This window comes from Pristis pectinata, chromosome 7, assembly GCF_009764475.1.
Source record: "Pristis pectinata isolate sPriPec2 chromosome 7, sPriPec2.1.pri, whole genome shotgun sequence".
Taxonomy (NCBI): Eukaryota; Metazoa; Chordata; class Chondrichthyes; order Rhinopristiformes; family Pristidae; genus Pristis; species Pristis pectinata.
The window spans coordinates 72,215,577-72,241,363 of record NC_067411.1 but is presented as its reverse complement, the minus strand read 5'-3'; the positions used below and the strand labels follow the sequence as shown (position 1 = coordinate 72,241,363).

Here is a 25,787-nt window from a genome sequence, read left to right as displayed (position 1 = left end):
CCCCACCATCAAGGACATCTACAAGAGGCGATGTCTCAGGAAGGCAATATCCATCGTTAAGGACCTCCACCATCCGGGCCATCCCTCTTCTCGATGCTGCCATCTGACAGGAGGTACAGAAGCCTGAAGAACCACACCTCAGGGTTCAACAACAGTATCTTCCCCACTGCCATCAGGTTCTTGAACCAACCTGAAGAACCATAATTCTACTTCGGACTGTATTTCCCTCAACTTGCACGAATGTCAAATATGTATATTTTATGTTAATTCATGTTAACTTACATTTGTCATGTTTGAAATGTACTGTACTACTGCTGCAAAAAGCTGATTTTCATGGCAATTATACCCTGGGTATTTATGCCTATGACAATAATCTTGAACTTGAAACAATGCCTCAATTTTAGAATTCTCAGCATTATTTTCAAATTCCCACTCTATCAACTAATCTCCTTCAGTCCCAACACCCTTCAAGAAAATCATGTTCCTTCAATTCTGGCCAACTAATTTAATCACTTTAACATTACTGTCTCTTCCTCTAGCAGAGCTGTAGCCTTTTTCTTCTTTAGGATACTCCTTCACAGGCACATTTTTACTTAAGCTTTGGGACATCAGCTTTAATATCTCAGGAGCATTGATGTAAAGTGATAGTAACCATGGATGCAATGTCAAAATCCATCTAATAATAGGTGATTTCTCCGACTTTTAAGATAATTAGCATTTGACAAAATCAATGACATTTTAATTTCGTAAATAATCCTCATACAAGTGTACACCATGTGATTTTCATTTTTCTATCTCATCCGTTCTTCTTGCTTACTTCTTACTTCCTTCATTGGTTATTCCTTAAGCAAAAACCTGGCAGATTCCACTTTGTAAATGAAGCCATTCCATAAAGCTTATAAATTTCTCTCTGCTTACAAATATGGGCAAAAATTTCCTGCTAATCCTTAATGATGGAACAGTTGGCACTCTAGTAAAACTTATATTACAGACAAGATTTTGATTTTGAATGTTATCGATTTGACAGTCATTTAATTACGGAAATCTTCATTATTTCCAATTATTTTTAAGCTCATCTCTTCTCAAGACAAAACTTCCATGGGCAATGCTACTGTTTTGAAAATTAAACTTTGTTGTTATTATAGAAGTCAACAGGTATATTAGAAGTCAAAATAACCAAGGATCATGTAAAATGATTTGAGTGAAGATAGCCAAGAATCAAAATCAACTATCACGTGCTCAAATATTTGACTGAAGAAAGGTTTCAATAGAGTACGACTGGAAATTTTTATTTTAATGTGTTACAAATGATGATTATGCAGATTTATTAAAGATGATAAAGATAAAACAAAAGAGCATTGGCATCCTGTTTCCAATCAAACACAGTAACTTTAAATGAAGGCATCATTACTGCCTTGAGCAGATGTATCGAACTATTTAAAATTTAGTGAAAATGAGAAAATGAGAAAACATGCATAAAAATTCATTTTTTAAACATTAGAATCATTATACTAAATCTTAGGGATGAAAAAAAATCACTTCTGAACTTATGAAGCTATATCTGAAGATGAAGTTAATTTTGTCTGAACAACAGTGCAGATCACCTTTTTTGTAAACTTACCATGTGCCAAAACAAATGGGTTCCAACAAAGTCTGCCCAGAAACTGACCGATCATTGGAAAGAATTTTAATGCTTCAGTAGTGTTCTGCAATATGAAGAGATATGTGTTGGTCAGTATTTATATAAACCACATGACTGGCCACTGAAAAGAACCACATAATATTAATATATCAGCATCACATAAAATACCCAGAGGTTGAACTTTATTTAACCACATGATCGTAAAATAAAAGTCAATGTTGGTGACCTTCCACAAGCATATAATAATCCAAATGATGCATGTATGCAGCTATCAGTTTCCTTAATTGTATATTAGTTCCGAAACATTTCTAGCAAAGCACACAATAAATCCAAACGATACTGTGTAACCCATATAGGTCTCAATAGAGAGATACAGCAGGGACACAGGTCCTTTGGCCCAGCCAGTCAATGCTGACCATCAAATACCCATTTACACTAATCCTATATTGTTACATTTTTTTCTCCTCACATAATCATCAACTCTTCAAAGATTCTTTCATTCACCTACACACTAGGGGCAATTTACAGTGGCCAATTAAAGTACCAACCCGCCCATCTTTGGGATGTGAGAGGGAACTGGAGAACCCAGAAGAAACCCACGTGATCACAGGGATATCATGCAAACTCCACAAAGCACCCGAGGTCAGGATTGCACTTGGTCTCTGTCATTGTGAGCCAGAGGATCTACTAGATGCACCACTGTGCTGACAGAACACGATGGGTTCCAGCAGATCCCAGATACTTCATGTATACAAGCAGCCATGTGCTGAATTTCTTCTCTGTCCAGTTGCATTTCAAACATTTGCACTGTCCTACTTTAAAAAATACAAGTCCAATAACTTCACAGCAGTTCAGTAGATTACATGGAAACCTTTTGAAACCTACTGTAAAGCCAAGCTGGAGTTTAATTGGACCCATGAAGGTGGTTTCAAGTTTCCTAAATTTTACACTGTGAAGTTTCCTCTTTAAGTTTGGTTCTGTTATATCACTATTTTTAAGTCAAAGTGCATCTGAAACAACTTTAAGTTGTAACACTCCTACAGAGATTACATAAACAGTGGTTTATATGCAGAAAATTCATTCAGAGCTGTATCTTTGCATTGCTCCTTATAACGAAAATAGTCTAGTTAACAGTATTTATACCTCTACCATTTCCCAATCATTTCCTTTTCCAATTAATTTTAACCCATTTATTACTCCTATTATCATCTAACTTCCACACTTCCATCATAATGAAGCTCACAGTAAAATCTGTAAACATAATCTGCGTTAGCCTTTTGATGATCTGTTGGATCATTTAAGATGATCATCAAAAAGATCTGAAGGTCACACAAGGGCTACACTCTTTAGTCATTGGACATATGGTGGAATGTCACTCAAATAGTTACCTCTGAATATCATGTTCACGCTGATTGCCATTGCGTGCACATCACAAAAAAAATAAACCTTTTCACACAATTCTGGTTGAAGATGTTATAAAGATCCAATTTACTTCTAACATTTTACATTCCAAGTAAAGAGCTCCTTTTATAACTTGGTTATAAGATTTTTTCTCATTTCTGCTTCCTTCTCATTTCTTGCAATTTACACCTGCTCGCAACAAGTACTTGGCAAAGCATAATGTACTAACACTGCACAAAGCTATCCACATAAAAATAAAACATTAAAAAAAGGGAACAGACTTTGCAATTGAAATGAGGAAATGATCAACGCTGATCATCATCGCACTGTTAAACTGACAGCAACTTAAAGAGTTCACACATATATATCTAATTAAACACACAAAACCAAAAGTTCCTGCATTAATAGTCTTCTCCATTCTAACTCAGTGTAAATTTCAATCATGTTAAAATCATTCAAATGAAATGAAACTCAACATTTCATGTACTATTCCCACTGTAAATATGCTTAAAAGGTTAAGTCTTGTTGATCCCAATATAACTTAGTTTTCACACTAAGCCATAATTATTGCTAAAATACCTCACTGGTCCTGAAAATCTGACACTGGGTGTGGAATCTATTTCCTCAAAAATCCAAGGCTTAGAAAATGTTCAGTTAAATTCATTTTTCATCTTCTTTCTTAATCTCCACATGAACATAAAAAAAATAGGGGTGAATAGGTTACAGGGAAAAATAACAGGGAATGAGTCTGCTGTGAGTCAACATAGATTTGATGGACTGAAGTGGCCTTTTTCATTGTCTTAAGGAAAAATGGTATAAAGTATGAGAACTGAAGTTGACCATATGACATATCAGTGCTCTGCCATTCAAAAAGATCATGGCTGCTCCACTTTCCTGCATGTTTCCCACAGCCTTCAACTCCCAAAGACCTCTCTACCCCAGTCTTCAACATTTTCAATGATTCAATCTGCACAGCTCACTGGGGTTGAGAATTCCAAAGATTCACTAACTTCGGGGAAAATATGTCCTTCTCATTGGTATTGGTATATTATTGTCACTTGTACTGAGGTACAGTGAAAAGCTTGTCTTTCAAACCAATCATAAAGGTCAATTCATTACACAGTGCAGTTACAGTGAGTCAGTACAGAGTGCATTGATGTAGTACAGGTAAAAACAATAACAGTACAGAGTAAAGTGTCACAGCTACGGAGAAAGTACAGTGCAATAAGGTGCAAGGTCACAACAAGGTAGATCATGAGGTCATAGTCCATCTCATTGTATAAGGGAACTGTTCAATAGTTTTATCACAGTGGGGTAGAAGCTGTCAAGTCTGGTGGTACATGCCTTCAGGCTCCTGTATCTTCTACCCAATGCAAGAGGAGAGGAGAGAGAATGTCCTGGGTGGGTGGGGTCTTTGATTATGCTGGCTGCTTCTTTTTTTCTTTTTTTTCTTCTTTTTCTTTAGCTCATGGAGCAGACTCGATGGGCCAAATGGCCTACTTCTGCTCCCTTGTCTTGTGACCTTGTGAAGACAGCGAGAGGTAAAGACAGAGTCCAAGGAGGGAAGGTCAGTGTCCATAATGCACTGGGCTGTGTCCACAACTCTCTGCAGTTTCTTGCGGTCCTAGGCAGAGCAGTTGCCGTACCAAGCCGTGATACATCCAGATAGGATGCTTTCTATGGAGCATCTGTAAAAGTTGGTGAGAGTCAAAGGGGACAAACCAAATTTCTTTAGCCTCCTGAGGAAGTAGAGGCGCTGGTGAGCTTTCTTGGCCATGGCTTCTACATGATTTGACCAGGACAGGCTGTTGGTGATGTTCACTCCCAGGAACTCGAAGCTCTCAACCTTCTCGACTTCAGCACCATTGATGTAGATCATCTGTCTTAAATGGGTAACCCCTTATTCTGAAACTATTTCCTCTAGTTCTAAAACCCCTTCCCCATGAGAGGAAATATCCTTTTAGCATTTACCTTGTCAAACCCTGTCAGAATCTTGTGTTTCAATCAGACCATCGCTCCTTATCCTAAGCTCTAATGAGTATAGCACCAATCTGCTCTTACTTTCCTCATAAGTCAAACCCTTCATCCCAGGAATCAACCTGGTTAAGTTCCTCTGAAATATAAAAAAATATTCAGGTCAGGCAGCAGCTATAGGCAGAGATACAAAGTTTATGTTGCAGGTTGTCAAACTTCATCATATATCAACTCAAAATGTAAACTCACCTCCTTTTTCCAGATACTGCCTGACCTACTAAATAGTTCCAACAATTTCTGTTTTTATTTCAGATTTCCAGTATCTGCATTTTTTTTTACATTTTCTCCAAACTACCCTGAATGCAAGTGCAGGCCCTCCCCAGGTTACGAAAGCCCAACTTATGGACACCCTACCAATGAACCCCCACAATATTATTAAATTCAAAAGTTCAATGTACATACATACTTCATTTCTACGAATGGCAGAACTAATTTCCTCTCTTTCTCTACTTTTAGTAATTGTTCTTTCTTATCAGTCTTATGTGCTTTTAATGTCATTCATTACAATGCCATAGTTACCATATCAAGTGATTTTTGTGTATTTTCCGACTTGGGAACAAACTCAATTGATGGACATCTGTAAAAATGGAACCCACTCATTTTGAGTTGATGTAAGTACCTGGAGATGGCTTGTACATCCCATCTTAAATAAGGAGAACAAATCTGTACGGTGCATTCCAGGTGAGGTTTCACCAATTTCCTGTACTGTGTAGCAAAAGTTCCCTACTGTTATACTCCATCGCCTTTGCAATGAAGGCCAACATTCCATTTGGCATCTGAATTAGTTGCTGGACATGAAAGCTAACTTCCTGAGTTTTGTGCAAGGACACCCAAATCGTACAACATAGGAACTAGGAGTAGGAACAGGCCACTTAGAATCTCAAGCCTGTCTGCAAGATCATTATGTACAGCAGGACTTGCAGTCTCTCTCTATTCTACTAATATTCTAGCAATATCTACTTTGTCTATCTCTCTCTTCTACTTTTCTAATCTCCCTGGCCAAAGTTGATATCCTCACATTTCCCCACATTATAGTCCAACTGCCAGATTCTTGCCCCTCATTTATCTTTTCCTCTTTGCATCCTTCTCACAATGCTTTCCCACCTCTGTTTTCCCCATCAACAAACATGGCCATAAAACACCTAGTCCTTCATCTAAGTTAATATAGAATGTAAGTAGCTGAGACCCAAGCACTGTGATATCACACTAGCTGCAGACTGCCAACCTCAAAATGATGCACATATCCTGACTCTAATTTCTGATACAAAAACAGAAAATGGTTCATGATGAAGGGTCACTGAGAAGCTGACTGTTTCTCTCTCCACAGAAGCTGCCTGAACTGCTAAGTCCTTCAGGTATTTTCTGCTTTTGTTTCGACTTCCAGCATCTGCAGGTTCTTGCTTCTATTGCTGTTTCCTGTTAGTTGATCAAAACTCTACCCATCCTGATCCATTGCTCCAGATTCCAGTATCTGCAGTCTCTTGAGTCTCCATCCTAATATATTATCCCCAATGCTACAAACCCTTACCATACCCAGTAACTTTCTTAAGCAACTTCTTTTCAAATAACTTCTGGGAATCCAAATATACTACAACTAATAGGTTCCCTTTATTCAGTCTGCTTATTACATCTTCAGAGAATGGGAGTAAATTTGCTCTTCTATTTCCCTCAGACTCAAGTTTATAGTGCACAACTAACAGTGTGCATACCCCTTTATTGTTCTTTGGGACAAACTACATAGCCTTTTTTGATGATCCATCTAACATATCACCCATTCTCACAGGTGTGATCATTTCTTTAATAGATATTGCCACTAACCATCCACTGATTTATCCCCCCTCTCCATCTTATCTGAAGATCCTGCACTCAGAAACACTGAGCTTCCATTCTACTTCTCTTGGTAATTGGTTTATTATTGTCACATGCAGCAAGATACAGTGAAAAGCTTTTGCATACCATCCAGACAAAAGAAGTCATTAAGCTATGTTTCTGGAATAGCTATATCATACTTCCACCTGTCTATCAGTGCCCTCATCTCATCTGCCTTATTCAACACACATAGTATATTCCATTAAGCACAGCATCTCTGTCTAACTTCTGTTTTCTCACCCTTTCAAACTCTCCAATTAATCTGCTGTCCACTTCTAGTTCTGTATTCCTTCCTTCTGCATCTTAGCTAAGCTTTCCATCCACCATCAAGCTAGTTTAAATGCTCAATGGCAGTACTAGCATATGTGCCAAAGAGGACATTGACCTCAGCCCCGAATCAAAAGTCCTCCCTCCTACACCATCTCTTCAGTCATACATTCATCTGCACTCTCCTATTTCTTTTCACACTAGCACAAGGCACCAGGAGTAATCCAGAGCTTACTACCTTTAAGGTCCTTTCTCCTTGGAATCTCTTATTTCTTTACAATTTGGGAGATTGCCATTTGGCCCACTGAGCATTCCCATACCTACTTCCTTGTACATTAGGGGTGATTTACAGTAACCAATTAACTTACCAATCAGCACATCTTTGGGATGTAGGAGGAAACAGAAGCACCAAAGGGAAAACTTGTGCAGTTACAGGGAAAATGTGCAAACTCCACAGAGATAGCACCTGAGGTCAGGATTGAACCCAGGTCAGAATCAGAATCAGGTTTATTATCACTGTCTTATATGATGTGAAATTTGTTGTTTTGCAGCAGCAGTACAGTGCAAAGACATAAAATTACCATAAATTACAAAATAAATAAATAGACCAATAATGAGGTAGTGTTCATGGACCGTTCAGAAACCTGATGATGGAGGGGAAAGAAGCTGTTCCTGAATCGTTGAGTTTGGGTCTTCAGGCTCCTGTACCTCCTCCCCAATGGTAGTAATGAGAAGAGGGCATGTCCCAGATAGTGAGGGTCCTTAATGATGGATGCTGCCTTCTTGAGTCACTGCCTCTTGAAGATGTCCTCAATGGTGGGGAGGGTTGTGCCCATGATGAAATTGGCTGAGTCAATTTCATCAGTATATAATTCTGATGCCTCTTGCGATCTTGCTGGAGCAGAGGCGTCAGAATTATATACTGCTTCACTGTGTCACCTTCAAATGTGCTATCAGGACCTCATCCTTTTTTCTATCTATGTTGTTCGTCTCACTCTAGACATCAAACTGTACATATTCACCCTTCCCTTCCCGAATGTTCTGCAGCTGCTTAGTGCTATTCTAAATCCTGATACTGGGAGGGATACATCCAATCCCAAAATCACATCTACAATCACAGAAACACATGTCTGCTCCCTAACTGTTGAATGCCTTATGGTTCGTTCTCTCTCTCTCTCTCTCCCTCTCTCTCTCCAGTTGACACACCCATGATGCTATGGTCCTGGCTCCAGCTGAACTTTCCATCCCCATTCAGTAGAACCAAGTACTGTTTAGAGAGCAAGATACCTTCAGGGTTCGCCTAAGCTACCTGCCTGCTTGTCTGTCTTGTAGTCACCCAGGGTGAACACCCAAAGTGTCCTACCACTAAATACTCAGCCTCACAAATGGACCACAGCAATATCTGCAACTACATGGAAACAAATTCTTCAGCCCAATTCGTCCATGCTGACCAAGTTGCCTATCTGAGCTTGTCCCATGTGCCTGCATCTGGCCTATAATCCCTCTAAACCATTCCTATCCATGGACCTGTCCAAGTGTCTTTTAAAAGTTGCAATTGTACCTGCCTCTACCACTTCCTCTGGCAGCTCGTTCCACATAGCCACCACCCTCTGTGTGAAAAACTTGCCCCTGGGGTCCCCTTTAAATTTCTCCACTCTCACCTTGAAGCTATGCCTGCTAGCTTTAGACTCCCAGACCCCAGGAAAAAGACTTACCATTCACCTTATCTATGCCACTCATGATTTTATAGACCTCTATAAGATCACCCCTCGGCCCCTTACAGTCCAGGGAAAAAAGCCCCAGCCTATCCAATCTCTCCTTATAACTCATGCCCCATAGACCCTGTAACACCCTTATGAATCTTTTCTGCACCTTTCAGCTTAATGACATTCTTCCTATAGCCAGGCGACCAGAACTGCACACAATACTCCAAATGTGGCCTCACCAACATCTTGTGCAGTTGTAACATGACATCCCAACTCTTGTACCCACTGCCCTGACTGATGAAGGCAAGCATGCCAAATGACTTCTTCACTACCCTGTCTACCTGTGTCAGGGAACTATGTACTGTACTCCTAGGTCTCTCTGTTCTACAATACCGTACAGGGACCTACCATTCTTGTAATTCTTCAATGTGATTGGCTGATCAATGGACTCAACAGTGATCACTGCCGTAAGAGACCTCACTACAAAACCAGTGATCCCTCAGGCCAACATCATAACAAACGTAACCACAGGAAAAGAAGATCCATCCCACAGACATCAATGGATGGTTGTGAGCAGATTTCTTCAAGGTCAGCAACGAATATTGCCACTTTGTCATCAACTATAAAGTCTGGTCATACAGAGATGAAATCATCCAGACTTTCACATATGCACATATAGAGAAAAGGGAAATGCATACTTTCCCAGGTTACTGTAGAAACATTGATCTGATGATTCTGCCCAAAAGCAGTAAATCTAATATCCTTGCACGTAATGCATGTCTGTCAAGATTGAGACATTTCATGTTTAAGGACCTGAGAAGGGTTACAAATATACACACTTCTTTAGATAAAATAATCTTGTTTACCCCAAATCATTACTTCATTTTGAAGAATTTAAGTGTGATGACGTTTCCACATGGGTTAACTTAAATGGATAAACTTGGTACCAAAGGTAGAACCATGAAGATGCCCCTCAAAACACAACCCTTGGCTTTTCAAACAATACTTTTGCATGTTATTTTGTGCTGAAAAGTTGTCCTAATCTTGAAAAAGGCTAATCAACAGGCTACACAAGATGACCAGCACATTTTGTTATTGATTCCTTACATTTAGAACATAGAACTGATGAACCACTTTGGCTCAGTACATTTGCAAGTGTCTCTCTTCATTTGTTATAGATAGCTTTATTCACTTCACAAACCATTGCTCAAGTTTTAATTTTAGGCTTTTAACTTTGTGTTGTATTCATCAACTTTTGCGGTTTCCAAATTTTCCTCTAATTTTTAATACTCTCTCCAAAAATTTCAAATGGCAATTAAATTTTCTAATCCTTTTCAAATAATTCATTTCAAATGCATTTTCCTATGTTTGGCCCTTCATTTATTCTGTAACAACCTACTTCTTGCCTTTAAACATATCTATTCCCATTATGTACATGGGGATCTTTGGCCAGAATTTCCCACATATGATTTTCAGCCAGAGATTCATACTTCTCGATCTCATTCACTTTTGGTTCTAATTTCACAGATGTCTACATTAATTATTAATGAAGTAATTTGCAACACCGTTTTGCTCAATCATACCAGATCTGAAGAAGAAATTTTAAAGAGACAAGCTTACTCAGTTCACTGCTATGAAACTCAACTACATCACCTTTTGCACTACTATGGACTTGTCTCTGATTGTAGGTTTTTTTTGCACTACTGTCTTGTTTTGCACACATTTTTTCCTCTTCATTGTCTTGTATAATTTATGTTCTGTGTTGTCTAAACCTACGTGCCTATGATACTGCTGCAAGCAAGTTTTACATTGTACCTGTATCTCACCGTACTGGTGCACATGACAATAAACTCGACTTGATGTACATGACTCCATCATTTGTGAAGTGGCTGTCATTATAATTTCAAACAAAATACGATGCATTACCCATTAGGAATGGTGTTTCAGAAAACAAACAATGGAGCAGGAGATTTAAAGACAGCAGGTAAATTGACCTAAGTTTATTGGTATCCAGAGATCAGTACCCCCACAGCAGAGCATTGAAGCACAGGCCCCTCAATTTGCATTTGACTGAGGAACAATTATGAAGCACAATTCAAAGGGCCTGCAGGGCACATAGCTACATAGGCACCACTCCATCAGTGACTATTGAGATCACCACTCACTTTCATTTTTCTACTGTGATCATTCCAGATTGCACTGGGAACAATCTATTCAATAAGCCAAGCAGATGTGAGCAAATGCATCAAACAAGAAAATAACAGCACCACTGAAGATATTGAAGAATTTGCTCACAGATGTCTTCATGCTGCTGACCCTGAGTGGTATATGAATGTATTCTAAAATTCTACAAGATACCCATACGAGCTCTGTCACTCCCCATCGGGACCATCATGGCAGTGTTAATCCTTGCTCTTTTCTAATTCACCTTTGATTTTTGGAATTTATTTTCTTGACTTTTTATTGCAATATTTAGGATTCCTTTTTGTAGAATTTGTAAAATTCAAAGACTTTAATTAATATTAATGAGCTCCATTTGCAACATCCTGTTCTAATCAAATGCTGCAAGTGTTTACAGCTGGTTCCACCCATTTCGGTTAACTAAAAGTATTCCCATTTATCTCTCTGGTCGAATAAAATTCAACCCATTTGTCAGACAGGGCAGAAATTAAGATTGTGACACATTGGATGCAGGCATGCATAGCAAGTTGAGAGAAAACCAGAAATCAATGCAACACATCCATCAGTAGCTTTTTAAACTCAGCCACTACATAACCATAGGATTTCCAGCAAGCATGCTGACAATCGATATAACAAAACTTAAAGACATTAAAATCATGCAATTTAAATGAGTTGAGCCAGAGAGAAGAATGTGCCACAATGAAGTCCAGAAGATCAAACCCTGCTTCCCAGTTCAGTAACAGGTCCCTGAATGGACTGCTGGTTACTGTAGGGAGCACAGTGGCTATACTGCTCCCCAGCGAGAAAATGAGAAAGCTGTAGCGATAGTGAAGGTAGGAATAGGAGGAGATGGCAAACAAATGCGTGGCTGAGAAGTTGGTGCAGGAGGGAGGGTTTTAGATTTTTGGATCATTGGGATCTCTTCTGGGGAAGATGGGACCTGTACAGAGAGGATGGGTTACACCTGAACCTGAGGGGGGCCAATATCCTTGCAGCCAGGTTTGCTAGGGTGGTTCAGGAGGGTTTAAACTAGATTGCGAGGGGGAAGGGAACCGGAGGAGTACGTCAGAGGAAGAAGGGGATGGGGAAAAGTCAGATCTGACAGGTAGAGAAGCTATGAGGAAGGAGAAGCAGAGTACAGGCTATAAAAGTAGTAAGGCAGATGGGCTAAAGTGCATTTACTTAAATGCAAGAAGCATCAAGAATAAGGGGGATGAACTGAGAGCTTGGATAAGTACATGGGACTACAATATTGTGGCTATTACAGAGACATGGCTGGTTTTCAGTGTTTTGATAGGGAGGGAGAAGAGGAGAAGGGGTGGCGATACTGGTCAGGGACACTATTGCAGCTGCAGAAAGGATGGATAATGTAGAAGGATCCTCTCTAGAGTCAATATGGGTGGAAGTTAGGAACAAGAAAGGAGCAGTTACCCTCCTGGGAGTATTCTATAAGCCCCCTGGTAGCAGTAGGGATACCGAGGAGCAGATTGGGAGGCAGTTTCTGGAAAGATGTGAAAATAACAGGGTTATTATAATGGGAGACTTCAACTTTCCAAATATTGATTGGCACCTACTTAGTGCCAAAGGTTTAGGTGGGGCGCAGTTTGTTAAGTGTGTCCAGGACGGATTCCTGACACAGTATGTTGACAGGCCGACTGGAGGGAATGCCATATTAGATCTAGTTTTAGGTAATGAACCGGGACATTTGGGGGACAGTAACCATTGCTCCATAACCTTTAGAATTGTCATGGACAGGGATAGGAGCAAAGAGGACAGGAAGATATTTAATTGGGGAAAGGCGAATTATGAGGCTATGAGGCGAGAACTTGGGAGTGTAAATTGGGATGACATTTTTGAAAGGAAATGTACTATGGAGATGTGGTCGATGTTCAGGGATCTCTTGAAGGATGTTAGGGATAAATTTGTCCCGATGAGGCAGAGAAGGAATGGCAGGGTGGAGGAACCGTGGGTGACGAGAGAGATGGAACAACTTGTTAGGAAGAAGGCGGCAGCATACATAAGGTGTAAGCGGCAAGGATCAGACAGGGCTCATGAGGAATATAGAGTAGCAAGGAAGGAACTTAAGAAAGGGCTGAAGAAAGCGAGAAGGGGACATGTAAAGGCTTTGGCGAGTAGGGTTAAGGAGAATCCCAAGGCTTTTTTCTCGTACGTAAAGAGCAGAAGGATGGCTAGAGTAAAGGTAGGTCCGATTAAAGACAAAGGTGGGAGGATGTGCCTGAAAGCTGTGGAAGTGGGTGAGGTTCTAAATGAATACTTCTCTTCAGTATTCACCAAGGAGAGGGGTCTTGATGATGCTGAGGACAGTGTTGGTAAGAGTAATGTTCTAGAGTATGTAGATATCAAGAGAGAGGATGTGTTGGAGCTGTTAGAAAATATTAGGACAGATAAGTCCCCGCGGCCTGATGGAATATTCCCCAGGCTGCTTCGTGAGGCGAGGGAGGAGATTGCTGAACCATTGGTTAGGATCTTTGAGTCCTTGTTGTCCACGGGGATGGCACCGGAGGAATGGAGGGTGGCGAATGTTGTCCCCTTATTCAAAAAAGGTAGTAGGGATAGTCCAGGGAATTACAGACCAGTGAGCCTATGTCTGTGGTGGGTAAGCTGTTAGAAAGGATTCTAAGAGATAGGATCTATGAGCATTTAGAGAATCATGGACTGATTAGGGACAGCCAGCATGGCTTTGTGAAGGGAAGATCTTGCCTCACAAGCCTGATAGGGTTCTTTGAGGAGGTGACCAGGAAGATTGATGAGGGTAGTACAGTGAATGTGGTCTACGTGGATTTTAGTAAGGCGGTTGATAAGGTTCTGCATGGTAGGCTTCTTCAGAAGGTCAGAGGCCAAGGGATCCAGGGAGGCTTGGCCGTGTGGATTCAGAATTGGTTTGCCTGTAGAAAGCAGAGGGTTGTGGTGGAGGGAGTGCATTCGGATTGGAGGGCTGTGACTAGTGGTGTCCCACAGGGATCGGTTCTGGGACCTCTACTTTTCGTGATATTTATTAATGACTTAGATGAAGGGGTGGAAGAGTGGGTTAGCAAGTTTGCAGATGACACAAAGATCAGTGGTGCTGTGGATAGTGTGGAGGGCTGTCGAAGTTTACAGAGGGATATTGATAGGATGCAGAGCTGGGCTGACAAGTGGCAGATGGAGTTCAATCCAGAGAAGTGTGAGGTAGTACACTTTGGAAGGACAAACTCCAAGGCGGAGTACAAGGTAAATGGCAGGATTCTGGGCAGTGTAGAGGAGCAGAGGGATCTGGGGGGTTCATATCCACAGATCACTGAAAGTTGCCATACAGGTGGATAGGGTAGTTAAGAAAGCTTTTGGGATGTTAGCTTTCATAAGTCATGGGATCGAGTTTAAGAGCCGAGAAGTAATGATGCAGCTTTACAAAACTCTGGTCAGACCACACTTGGAGTACTGTGTCCAGTTCTGGTTGCCTCATTATAGGAAGGATGTGGAGGCGTTGGAAAGGGTGCAGAGGAGATTTACCAGGATGCTGCCTAGATTAGAGAGTATGGATTATGAGGAGAGACTAAAGGATTTGGGGGACAAGCATGAAAGTGGAGTTGAGGCAAAGATCAGTTCAGCCACAATGTTACTGAGTGGCAGAACAGGCTTGGACTAATCTAGCTCTTATTTCTGATGTTCTTATGATAAGTGAGCAGAGCAGGATGGTGGAGAAAGATCCATCTGGCTAATTACTGTCCAATCAGTCTACTCAATCATTAGCAAAGTGGTAGTGGTTGTGCTATCAAGCAACCCTTACTCAGTAATAACCTATTCACTGATGCCCAGTTTGGGTTTCAGAATGACCGCCTCTCTCCAGACTTCATTATAGCCCTGGTCCAAACATAGACCAAAGAGCTGAATTACACAAGTGAGGTACAAGTGACCACCCTTGACATCAAGGCAGCATTTGGCCAAGAGTGGTATCACAGTGCTCTGGTAAAATTGAATCAATGGACATCAAAGGGAAATCATTCCAGTGACTAGAGACATACCTTGCACAAACATCCAGAGGATCACCATTGACCAGAAGTTTAACCAGATCAGCCACATAAATACTGTAACTACACAGTATTTACACAGCAACTGGGTATTCTGTGGTGAGTGACTTACCTCCTGCACAAGTCAGGAGCGTGATGGAATACTCTCCACTAGTCTGAAAGAATTTTGCTCCAAAAATTCTCAAGAAGCTCAATTCTATCAAGGACAAAGCAGCCAACTTGATAGGTACCCCATCCACCACCCTAAATATTCTCTCTGCCAGCACCTTCCAAACTTAAAATTTCTACTACCAAGCAGGACAAGGGCTGCAGGCACATAGGAACACTGCCACCCGTAGGTGTCTCTCCAAGTCACATATCATCCTGATTTGGAAATTTATTGCTGGTCAGTCAAAATCTTGGAACTCCCTGCTCTGTAGAACTGTACGAGTACTTCACCAGAAGACTGCAGTGGTTTATGGTGGCAGCTCAGAATCACCTTCACAAGGGCAATTAAGGACAGGAAGTAAATGCTGGCCTTCCCCGTAATGCCCAGATCCCCAAAATGAATAGACAATAAATAAAAATGCAGCAATGAACTGTCCCATCAAAGGGCATGGGATGCTCCAAGCTCTGTTCATCTGTTCTAAGCAGATGTTATACCTTAGGGTTATTGAGAAACAGGATATTGCCAGAAATGCAGAAATGAATGTGTATTGATCTAACCACACTATGCACGCTTGCAAAGAGACAGGCAAATCTATCCAAAAGCATGATGTTGTCATGTCAAGACAAAAGATGCCTTTGTCCATAAAAAGACTGAAGACTGCATGAAACATCAAACATGGCAGTCACTTCAGTGCATACAGTTTTCGCCAATGGTTTGCAAACTATGAATGCCACCTTAGGAGAATGATACTCCAGCCCTGGCTTCATTAGCTCACTGATTCCTGATTATTCCTATCAGGGAATTACATTTGGGCAACAAAAAGGATGCTGCTGAAAAAAGACCTCACAAGCTCAGAGTACTTTAGTCATGGGACTTGATTCCCTGGAACGTAGGAGATTGAGGGGTGACCTGATAGAGGTATACAAGATCATGAGGGGCATCGACAGGGTGAAAGCACATAGTCTTTTTCCCAAGGAGGGGTTGCTAAAAACAAGAAGGCAAAGATCAGAGGCAGCTTCTTCATGCAAGGGGTGGTGCAAATTTGGAATGAACTGCCAGAAATAGTGGTTGAGGCAGGCACATTAGCAACATTTAAAAGACATCTAGGTAAATACAGGGATAGGAGAGGTTTAGAAGGCTATGGGCCAAACACGCACAGATGGGATTAGTTCGCTGGGCAACACAGTCAGCATGGACCAGTTGGGCCAAAGGACCTGGTTCCATGCTGTATGACTCTACTTTTTACCTATTAACCCCCACAACCTTCACCCCCTTCGCAAGTGCTATTACAGAGGTAGAGCCAGTCAACTCTAAACTTCCAACAAACTTTGGCAAAGTCTATCTCAGCATCAGGGAAGGATAGAAGCAGCCTGCCTCTACTTGTGCTGAAATACCAAATGTTCCACTACATACTAGTGTACGGAAATGAAGAGCAATAATTTCTAGTTGCACAAGCTTATGCATGCAGGTATACTACACATTGTTAGAACTTTCAGTTTCTCTTTTATATAAATATGTTATGCAACACTTACCTATGCTGCTCATTCTTGGTGGCTGATTTGCTAATCTTTACGATTGCATAACAAATGCAAAAAAATATAAATCATCACAAAAGAATTAGGAGGTTGTGAAATAGAGGCTTGTTTATCTTAAGCATTGAGGGAGAGGAATATTCTTGCCGGATAGGTGCACTGGCAGAACCAAAGTGAATCTAATAATAATGAAGGTCTGCAGACACAAGAGAATGCAGATGCTGGAATCTGGAGCAACAATGAAATTATCCCTGGCAGCAAAGTGTGACACTGATGTGGCATTGACCATCTTCATCTGACTGCTTGGGATCAAATAAATAGGATCTGTGTTCTTCACCTCACCACTCAATATTGCTCTCTACTTTAAATGTAGAGAGCAATACACCGAGGCATTCTGAGCCTCCTGGCTTCAGCATAAAGCAACAACAATAACTTGCATATATATGATGACTTTGAAATGCAATAACAGCCCTAGGAAATTCACAGCAATGTTGACAAACTATTGACCAACTGCTGATGCTAAGCTATGATAAGAGGTATTATAGCAAGTGACCAAGGGGGAAAAGAAATATAAAGAGGCAATGGTGGTCAGAATTATAGCAGTGCAACTACCTAAAATAATTGCAATTTTTGAGGAGATTACTGAGATAGCATAATGTTGCTAACCACGCTATCAAATCTCCCCATCTCTTTATATTACAATAATCAGTATATTTGACCCATTCATGAAATAAGTTTAATGTTTTCTTGCCGTCTATATGTCATGCCATCTGTAATCAACTGAAATGTGGAAAAGAATTGTTAGTGTTTGACAGAATTTTTACATTATTTTCACATTCCACGAAAGCAGCTTAATCTAAACCACTGTCATATCTAGTTTTAAACCTGAGGTCAACGTTAGACCTTAAGTCAACCTTGGATCTCCAGTTAATCTCAAAAATCACCTTGAATAAGGCAGAAATACTCAGCAAAAATAAATGAACTGTGAAACCCGATCTACTAACCTCAAATCAATCTTCCCTTTCCAACTTAGTTTTCCCACGTCCTATTCCACTATTGTACCTTCTCTTTAGGTGATAAGATCCTTTAACCCCTATTAGAATCTGTGAAGAGCCATCAGATGGCTAGTATAATGAGCTACTAACTAGCTACCACATACTTTTAAGTGAATCATTCTCATTCCCAAATGCAAATCATCTTTTGCTAAAACTAATACCCAACCTAATGAATGCAATACTTGCTCAGGCTTCTTCTAAAGTCCAACACACAAGATACTGGAGGAACTCAGTGGGTCAGGCAGCACCTACGGAGGGAAATGGACAGTCAAAGTTTCAGTTCGAGAACCTTCATCTGGTTTAGACCCCAGACCTGAAATGTTGACTGTCCATTCACAAACTTGCTAAATATACCATCTATATTCTCAGCCAAATCGTGTATATAGATGACAAACAACAGGGCATCCAGCACCAATCCCTGCGGCAAATCACTGGTTACATGCCTCCAATCTGAAAAACAGCCCTCCACCACCGCCCTCTGACTCCTTCCACCAAGCCAATTTTGTATCCAATTGGTTAGCTCACCCTGATCCCATGTAATCTAATCTTCTGGAAAGCCTACCGTGGGGGACTTTGCTGAAGTATATCTAGACAATGTCTACTGCTTGTCTACCAATTTCTACGCCTTTGTCAATCCTCTTGGTCACCTCTTCAAAAGACTCAATCGAATTCATGATTTCCCATGCACAAAACCATGCTGTCTATCCCTAATCAGTCCTTGCCTTTCCAAATGCAGATAGGCCCTGTCTCTCAGAATCCACTCCAATAATTTTCCCACCAATGATGTTAGGCTCATTGGCCTATAGTTCCCTTGATTGTCCTTGCAGCCCTTCTTAAATAAAGGCACATTATTAGCCACTCTCCAGTCATCCAGTATTTCACCCATGGCTGAGGAAGATACGAAAATCTCTACCAGGGCCCGAGCAATTTCTTCCCTTGCTTCCCACAACACCCTAGGGTACACTTGGTCAGGCCCCTAGATTTATCCACCTTAATGCGTCTCAACACCTCCTCTTTTATAATATCAATATATTTCAGGACATCACTGTTCTCTTCCGTGAACTCCTAGCTTCCATGACCTTCTCCACAGTACTCATTTAAGACCTCATCCATTCCTATGGCTCCACACATAGACAACCACACTGATCCTTATGGGGATATATTCTCTCCTTAGTTATCTTTTTGCTCCTAATATATTTATAGAATCTCATAGGATTTTCCTTTAACTATCTGTCAAAGCTATCATGATTTACCTCTTAAGTATACTACTACATTCCTTATACTCCTCAAGGGATCCCAGCTGCCTGTATCCAACATACACCTCCTTCTTTTTCCTGACAAGAGCCTCAATATCCCTCATCAGCCAAGATTCCCTAATTCTCCCAGCCTTGCGCTTCACTCTAATAGGACCACATTGGCCCTGAACTCTCCCCAGCTTCCATTTGCCGTTCATCCCTTTACCTGCTAACAGCCTTTCCTGATCACCCTTTGCCAGCTCCTGTCTAATGCATCAAAATTAGCCTTGTCTCAACTTAGGACTTTAATTCGTGCACTAGTCCTATCTTTTTTCATAACTATTTTAAAACTAATAGAATTCCATAGACCCTCCCACCCCCCATCCCCAATAGCCTCCAGGACATTGAGGAACAGATATGCAGGCAGATTAGGGAAAGGTGCAAAAACAGGAGGATTGTCATAGTGGTGATTTCAACTTCTCCAATAATAGTGTGACCTCCTTAGTGCAAGAGGGTTAGACAGGGTAGAATTGGTTTGGTGCATCTAAGAGAGTTCCTTAAAATAGTTTGTGGATAGCCCAACTAGAGGAGGGTTCGTACTGGATCTTGTATTGGGAAATGAGCCTGGCCAGGTTACAGAGCTTTCAGTGGGGGAACATTTACGTAACAGTGATCACAACTCTTTAAGTTTTAAGATAGCTATGACTAAGAATAATAGACCTTGTGGGAAAGTATTAAACTGGGGGAGGGAAAATTACGAGACTATTAGGCAGGAACTAGGTAGAGTTAATTGGGAACAGCAGTTTTTGGGCAAATCCACATCTGACATACGAAGGTTGTTTAAAGGCCAACTGCACAGAGTTCAGGACCGGTATGTTCTAGTAAGAAGGAAGGACAAGGATACAAGGTTAGACGACAAGGTTAAGGTTAGAGGAACCTTAGATGACAAGAGAAGTTGTGAATTTAGTCAAGAAGAAAAAGGAAGCATATATAAGGTTTAGAAGCTAAAATTGAATAGGGCCCTTGAGGAATATAAAGAAGCCAGAAAAGAACTCAAGAAGAGGATTAGGAGAGCCAGGAAAGGCCATGAAAAGTCCTTGGCAATTAAAGAGAATCCCAAGGCATTCAATACATACATCAAGAGCAAGAGGATAACTAGGGGGAGGGTAGAACCACACAAGGATAAAGGAGACAATATGTGCTTGGAGGCAGAAGATCTGGGCAAGATCCTAAATGAGTACTTTGCATTGGTATTCACCAAGGAGAAGGACATGGAGGATAGTAAGATCAGTATGGAGCATGATAATATACTCAGGCATTTTGAAATAAAGAAAGAGGCAGTGTTGGGTCTCTTGAAGAACCTTAAGGTGAATAAATCACCAGGACCTGATGGGATATACCACAGGTTATTGAGAGAGGGAAGAAATGAGATAAGACATCTTTGTGTCATCTCTAGCCACAGGCAAGGTCCTGAAGGACTGGCGAGTAGCTAATGTTGTTCCTTTGTTTAAGAAGGGAAGTAGGGATAACCCTGGAAACTTTACACTAGTGAGTCTCACGTCAGTGGTAGGGAAGCTATTGGAGGAGATTCTTAGGGATAGGATTTATGAGCACTTGGAAAAGCACGGTCTAATTAGGGACAGTCAGCATGGCTTTATGCAAGGCAAATTGCATCTTACTAACTTGATTAAGTTTTTTTGAGGAGGTCACAAAGGTGATTGATAAAGGTAGACCGGTGGATGTTGTTTACATGGATTTTAGTAAGGCATATAATAGGTCCCTCATGGTAGGCTCATCTTGAAGGTTAACATGCATGGGATCCGTGGTGACTTAGCCATTTGGATTCTGATTTGGATTGCCTTTAGAAGACAGAGGCTAGTGGTCGATGGGTCTTATTCTGGCTGGAGGTCCGTGACTAGTGGTATTCCGCAGGAATCCATACTAGGACCTCTGATGTTTGCGATATATATAAATGACTTGGATGAAAACGTGGATGGATGGGTTAATAAGTTTGCAGATGACACAAAGACTAGTGGCACGGATACTGTAGAAGTTGCCAAAGGATACAGTATGATATAGATTAGTTGCGGATATGGGAGGAGAAATGGCAGAGGAGTTTAATCCGGCCAAGTGTGAGGTGTTGAACTTTGGAAGATCAAATGTAAAGGGAAAGTACACAGTTAATGGCAGGACCCTTACCAGCGTTGACGTACAGAGGGATCTTGGGGTCCAAGCCCATAGCTCCCTGGAAGTGGCCACACAAGTCGATAGGGTGGTAAAGAAGGCATATGGCACGCTTGCCTTTATTAGTCGAGGCATTGAGTTCAAGAGTCAGGAAGTTATGCTGCAGCTTTATAAAACTCTGGTTTAGCCGCATCTGGAGTATTGCATTCAATATAATTGCCCCATTATAGGAATGATGTGGAGACTATGGAGAAGGTGCAGAAGAGGCTTACCAGAATGCTGCCTTGATTAGAGGGCATGTGCTATAAGGAGAGGTTGGACAAACTAGAGTTGTTTTCTCTGGAGCAGCAGAGGCTGAGGGAAGATCTGATGAAAGCTTATAAAATTATGAGAGGCATATATAGAGTAGACGGCCAATATCTTTCTCCCAGGGTTGAAATGCCTAATACTAGAGGGTATGCATTTAAGGTGAGAGGAGGAACGATCAAAGGAGATGTGCGGGGCAAGTTTTTTTTTACACAGAGTGGAGGGTGCCTGGAACATGATGCCAGGGGTCGTGGTGGAGGCAGATACGATAGAGCCGTTTCAGAGGCTCTTAGGTAGGCACATGAATATACAAAGAATGGAGGAATATGGACCATGTGCAGGCAGAAGGGATTACGTGTTAGTAGCATAATGAGTTCAACACAAAATCATGGGTCAAAGGGCCTGTTACTGTGTTGTACTGTTCTACGTTCTATGTTCTAATTATGGTCACAGGGTCCCAAAGTGCTCCCCCAATGACACTTCAGCCACTTGCCTAGTCTTATTTCCCAATAGGAGATCACATGTTGCCCCCTCTCTAATAGGGCTATCTACATATTGCTTGAGAAAACTTTCCTGGACACACTTAAAAAATTCTGCCCCATTTAATCCCTTAGCACCAGTACCATAGAGCATCAGTCATCAGGGAAGTTAAAATCACCTATTACAACCATATTATCCTACAGCTATCTGTGATCTTGCTATATATTTGTTCCTCTAATTCCCACTCTCTCACCTCCTCTTCTATCACACCTGTAGCCCGGAACCTTGAAGTATGAGTGCTGCCCATCCCTCAGCCATGTTCCTCTAATAGCTATATCACATCACAACCCCATGTGTCAATCCATGCTCTGAGCTCGTCTTACCTGTCAGGCTTCTTGCATTGAAATAAATGCAATTTAGCCTATCAGACATTCCTCACTCCGTCTTGCCTAGTGGACTTGCACATCTGCCACACTACTACTTTGGATCTCACCTCCCTGCCAGACTAGTTTAAACCCTCCCAAGTAGCTCTAGCAAAGGATATTGGTCCTTCTCCAGTTCATGTGCCACCCATCCCTCTTGAACATGTCACCTCTGCCCTAGAATAGATCCCAATGGTGCACGAACTTGAATCCCTCCCTCCTGCACCAGCTCCTTAGCCACACATTCATCTGCCCTACTGTCCTATTCCTACCCTCACTAAAATGTGGCACCAGGAGCAATCCAGGGACTACAACGCTTGAGGTCCTGCTTTTTAACCTACTGTCTAACTCCCTATATTCACTCTGCAGGACCTCATCCCTCTTTCTACTAGTGTTGTTGGTCCAATGACCTCTGGCTGCTCACCGTCCCCTTGAGAACGTTCTACAACCACTTGAAGACACCCTTGACCCTGACACCCTGGAGACAACACACCATCCTAGAGTCTCAATTGGGGCCACAGAATCTCCTGTCTGTCCCCCTAACTATCGAGTCTCCTATCACTACAGCTCTCGACTCCATCCTCCCCTGCTGTGCATCAGAGCCAGTTGTTGAAAGGCCACCCCCACCCAACAGTATCCACAATGATATACTTTTAGTGAGAGGAGTGGCCACAGGTGAATCAATCCTGCACTCCCCATCTACTCCCAATATATTTCCTGGTGGTCACCCAACTACCTGCTGCCTTCAGTGTAACCACCTCACTAAAGCTCCTGTCTACGATGTTCTGTGCATCACGGATGCTCCTGAGCAAGTCGAACTGCAGCTCCAGCCGCTCAATGTGGTCAGTCAGGAGCTGCAGCTGGACACATTTCCCGAAGGTAAAGTCCCCACGGACACTGGAAGTTTCCCTGATCTCCCACATCCTGCAGGAGGAGCATACAATTGCCTTGACTGCCAGCCCTAAAAGTAAAGGTTCCTACCATTACCACTACGCTGCCTCCTCACCAAAGCCTCTCTAGACGAAGCCTCAGCACTTCCACCTCACTACAGCCACTCTCACAATGGCTGCTCCACTATAGCTCAGCTCTTTTTAAATCTTCCCTATGAGATCCGCTCACAAAGCCTGTTGGGACCAAAAATCCACAAGACAGCACATAAATAAGGAAGGAGAAGAAAACTAAAGGCAAACCATACAAGGGGGATGGAATGCCAAGTTACTGATGGGTGCACCTACTCCCCGAGGCAAGCCTAAGTGGAACCCAAAAAGGGCAGGGTCACAAAGGTAAATACCAGTGAGAAGATACTAGAAACAAATAGAGAGTTGATACAGGGCAAGGAGCAATAATACAGTACCTGGCCACACAGCAGCACTGTTGATAGAGTACATCATATTGAAGTGATTCAAAGAGATTGTTTCACAAAATGCTTCTTTCTTTGGAGCAGAGAAGAATGAGGGGAGACCAGATGGAGTAAATAGGAAAGATCTATTTCCTTTTATAGAGATGTCAAAACTAGGAGGCAGAGATTTGAAATTAATTGGTAGCAAAATTTAGAGGGGAATTAAGGAAATCTTCATTTTTTCACCCAGCGGATCAAGTGGTGGAAGGTGGGATTAGGTCAGTTTATTCAGTAACTGAGCCCTCTTAGATAAAGAACTCCAAAGATTCTCTACTTCTTAGGTGAAGAAATTTCTTCTTTCTCAGTCCCAAAAGACTAACCACTTATTTTAAGACTGTGATGTCTGTTTCCAGTCACCCTAGCCAAAGAAACCATGATCCCTGCATCTACCCTATCAAGCCCCAGACTTTGTATGTTCCAATAAAATCACCTCTCATTTTTCTAAATTCAACAGAGTATAAACCCAGTCTACTTAATCTCTCCTCATCAGACAAACCACACCTCAATTTAATCCAGTAAACCTTCATTGCTTCCCCTCAAACCCAAGTACATCTTTCCATAGGGAAAGAGCCAAACATCTGCACAATATTCCAGGTTTGGTCTCATCAGAGCCTTTGAAATTTTAATAGGATGTCTTTACTCTTGTACTCAAATCCTCTGCAATGAAGCCAACATATCAACTGCCTTTGTAATTGCTTGTTGAATGTGAATGTTAAGTTACAATGAATCATGTACAAGGACACCCAGATCACTCTGAACATCAACACTTTACAATCTCTCACCATTTCAAAATTACTCCACTTTTCTATTGTTTCTACTCAAGTGGACACACTCACACTTATCTCCACGTCCTCACCCATTCGCCTAATCTGCCCATCTCCTCCTGAAGCTTATCTGCATCTCCTCACAATTCACACAAGGACTTTATAATAAATCATCAGAAATGTTGTATATATTACACTTCATCCTTCTTCCAAATCATTTATTATAGATTGTGAATGACAGGTGCCCAGCACCAATCCCTGCAGCACCCTGTACAAGCAGAAAACTGGCACTATTGCATCTCCACTCCCTATTTGTAATAACACAAGATGCCAGCCAGTTGGAATTTTATAAAAAGGTTTTGTTCACAAATCTCCTTGATTGTGTGTTTACCTACCATTTTAGGTCAACACTTCTTGATGTTAACCTGATAATGATACTGATAGGAGTGATGCAGCCCGCGATCTAGAGTAATGTTATTTCTTTCAATCAGGAGTTATTGCACATACATTCAGTACTAAGGAAATAAGCCACTGGCAAGGGACCATGACACCTTCTATTCCAATTAGCAATATCCAAGTCAAGAACTAATTCTAAAAAATTCCTGAACACAGTGCATCAAGGTCTATTGTCATCATACTGTGTACTTTTGCTTCCGTTACCTAAATGTTGACAAATTCATTTTTAGATGTTTACCATTTTAAGAATTGAAGCTTGCTTATGATATTAAAGTTATACAGCGTGGAAACAGGCCCTCTGGCCCATCGTCTATGCCAACCATTATGCTTATTGATATGAATCACATTTATCTGCATTAATTCCACATCCCTTTATGCCCTGCTCATTCAAGAACATATCAAGAAGCCTCATAAAAGTTGTTACTGTTCCTGCCTCCACCACCTCCTCTGGCAGCTCATTCCAGATACCAACTACCCTTTGTGTGAAAAATATATCCCTCAGAGCTCCTTTAAATCTCTTCCCTCTCACCTCAAACCCATGCTCTCCAGTTTTAGACACCCCTACCATGGGAAACAGACACTGGCTTTCTACCCTATCTATGCCTCTCATAATTTTATATACCTCTATCATGCCACCCCTCAGCCTCCTTCACTCCAGGGAAAACAGACCCAGCCTAT

The 25,787-nt window shown here is 41.4% G+C and overlaps 1 protein-coding gene across 3 annotated transcripts in view; it reads right to left on the bottom strand.

Moving 5' to 3' along the window:
• The window catches only part of fancc (FA complementation group C), a 147,943-nt gene that overhangs the window by 97,923 nt on the left and 24,233 nt on the right, over nt 1-25,787 (bottom strand). For all 3 annotated transcript variants that reach the window (XM_052020040.1, XM_052020041.1, XM_052020042.1), the window contains one exon: nt 1,622-1,706. In XM_052020040.1, coding sequence (XP_051876000.1) covers nt 1,622-1,706 — 85 coding nt within the window. The remainder of the gene's footprint in view (nt 1-1,621; nt 1,707-25,787) is intronic.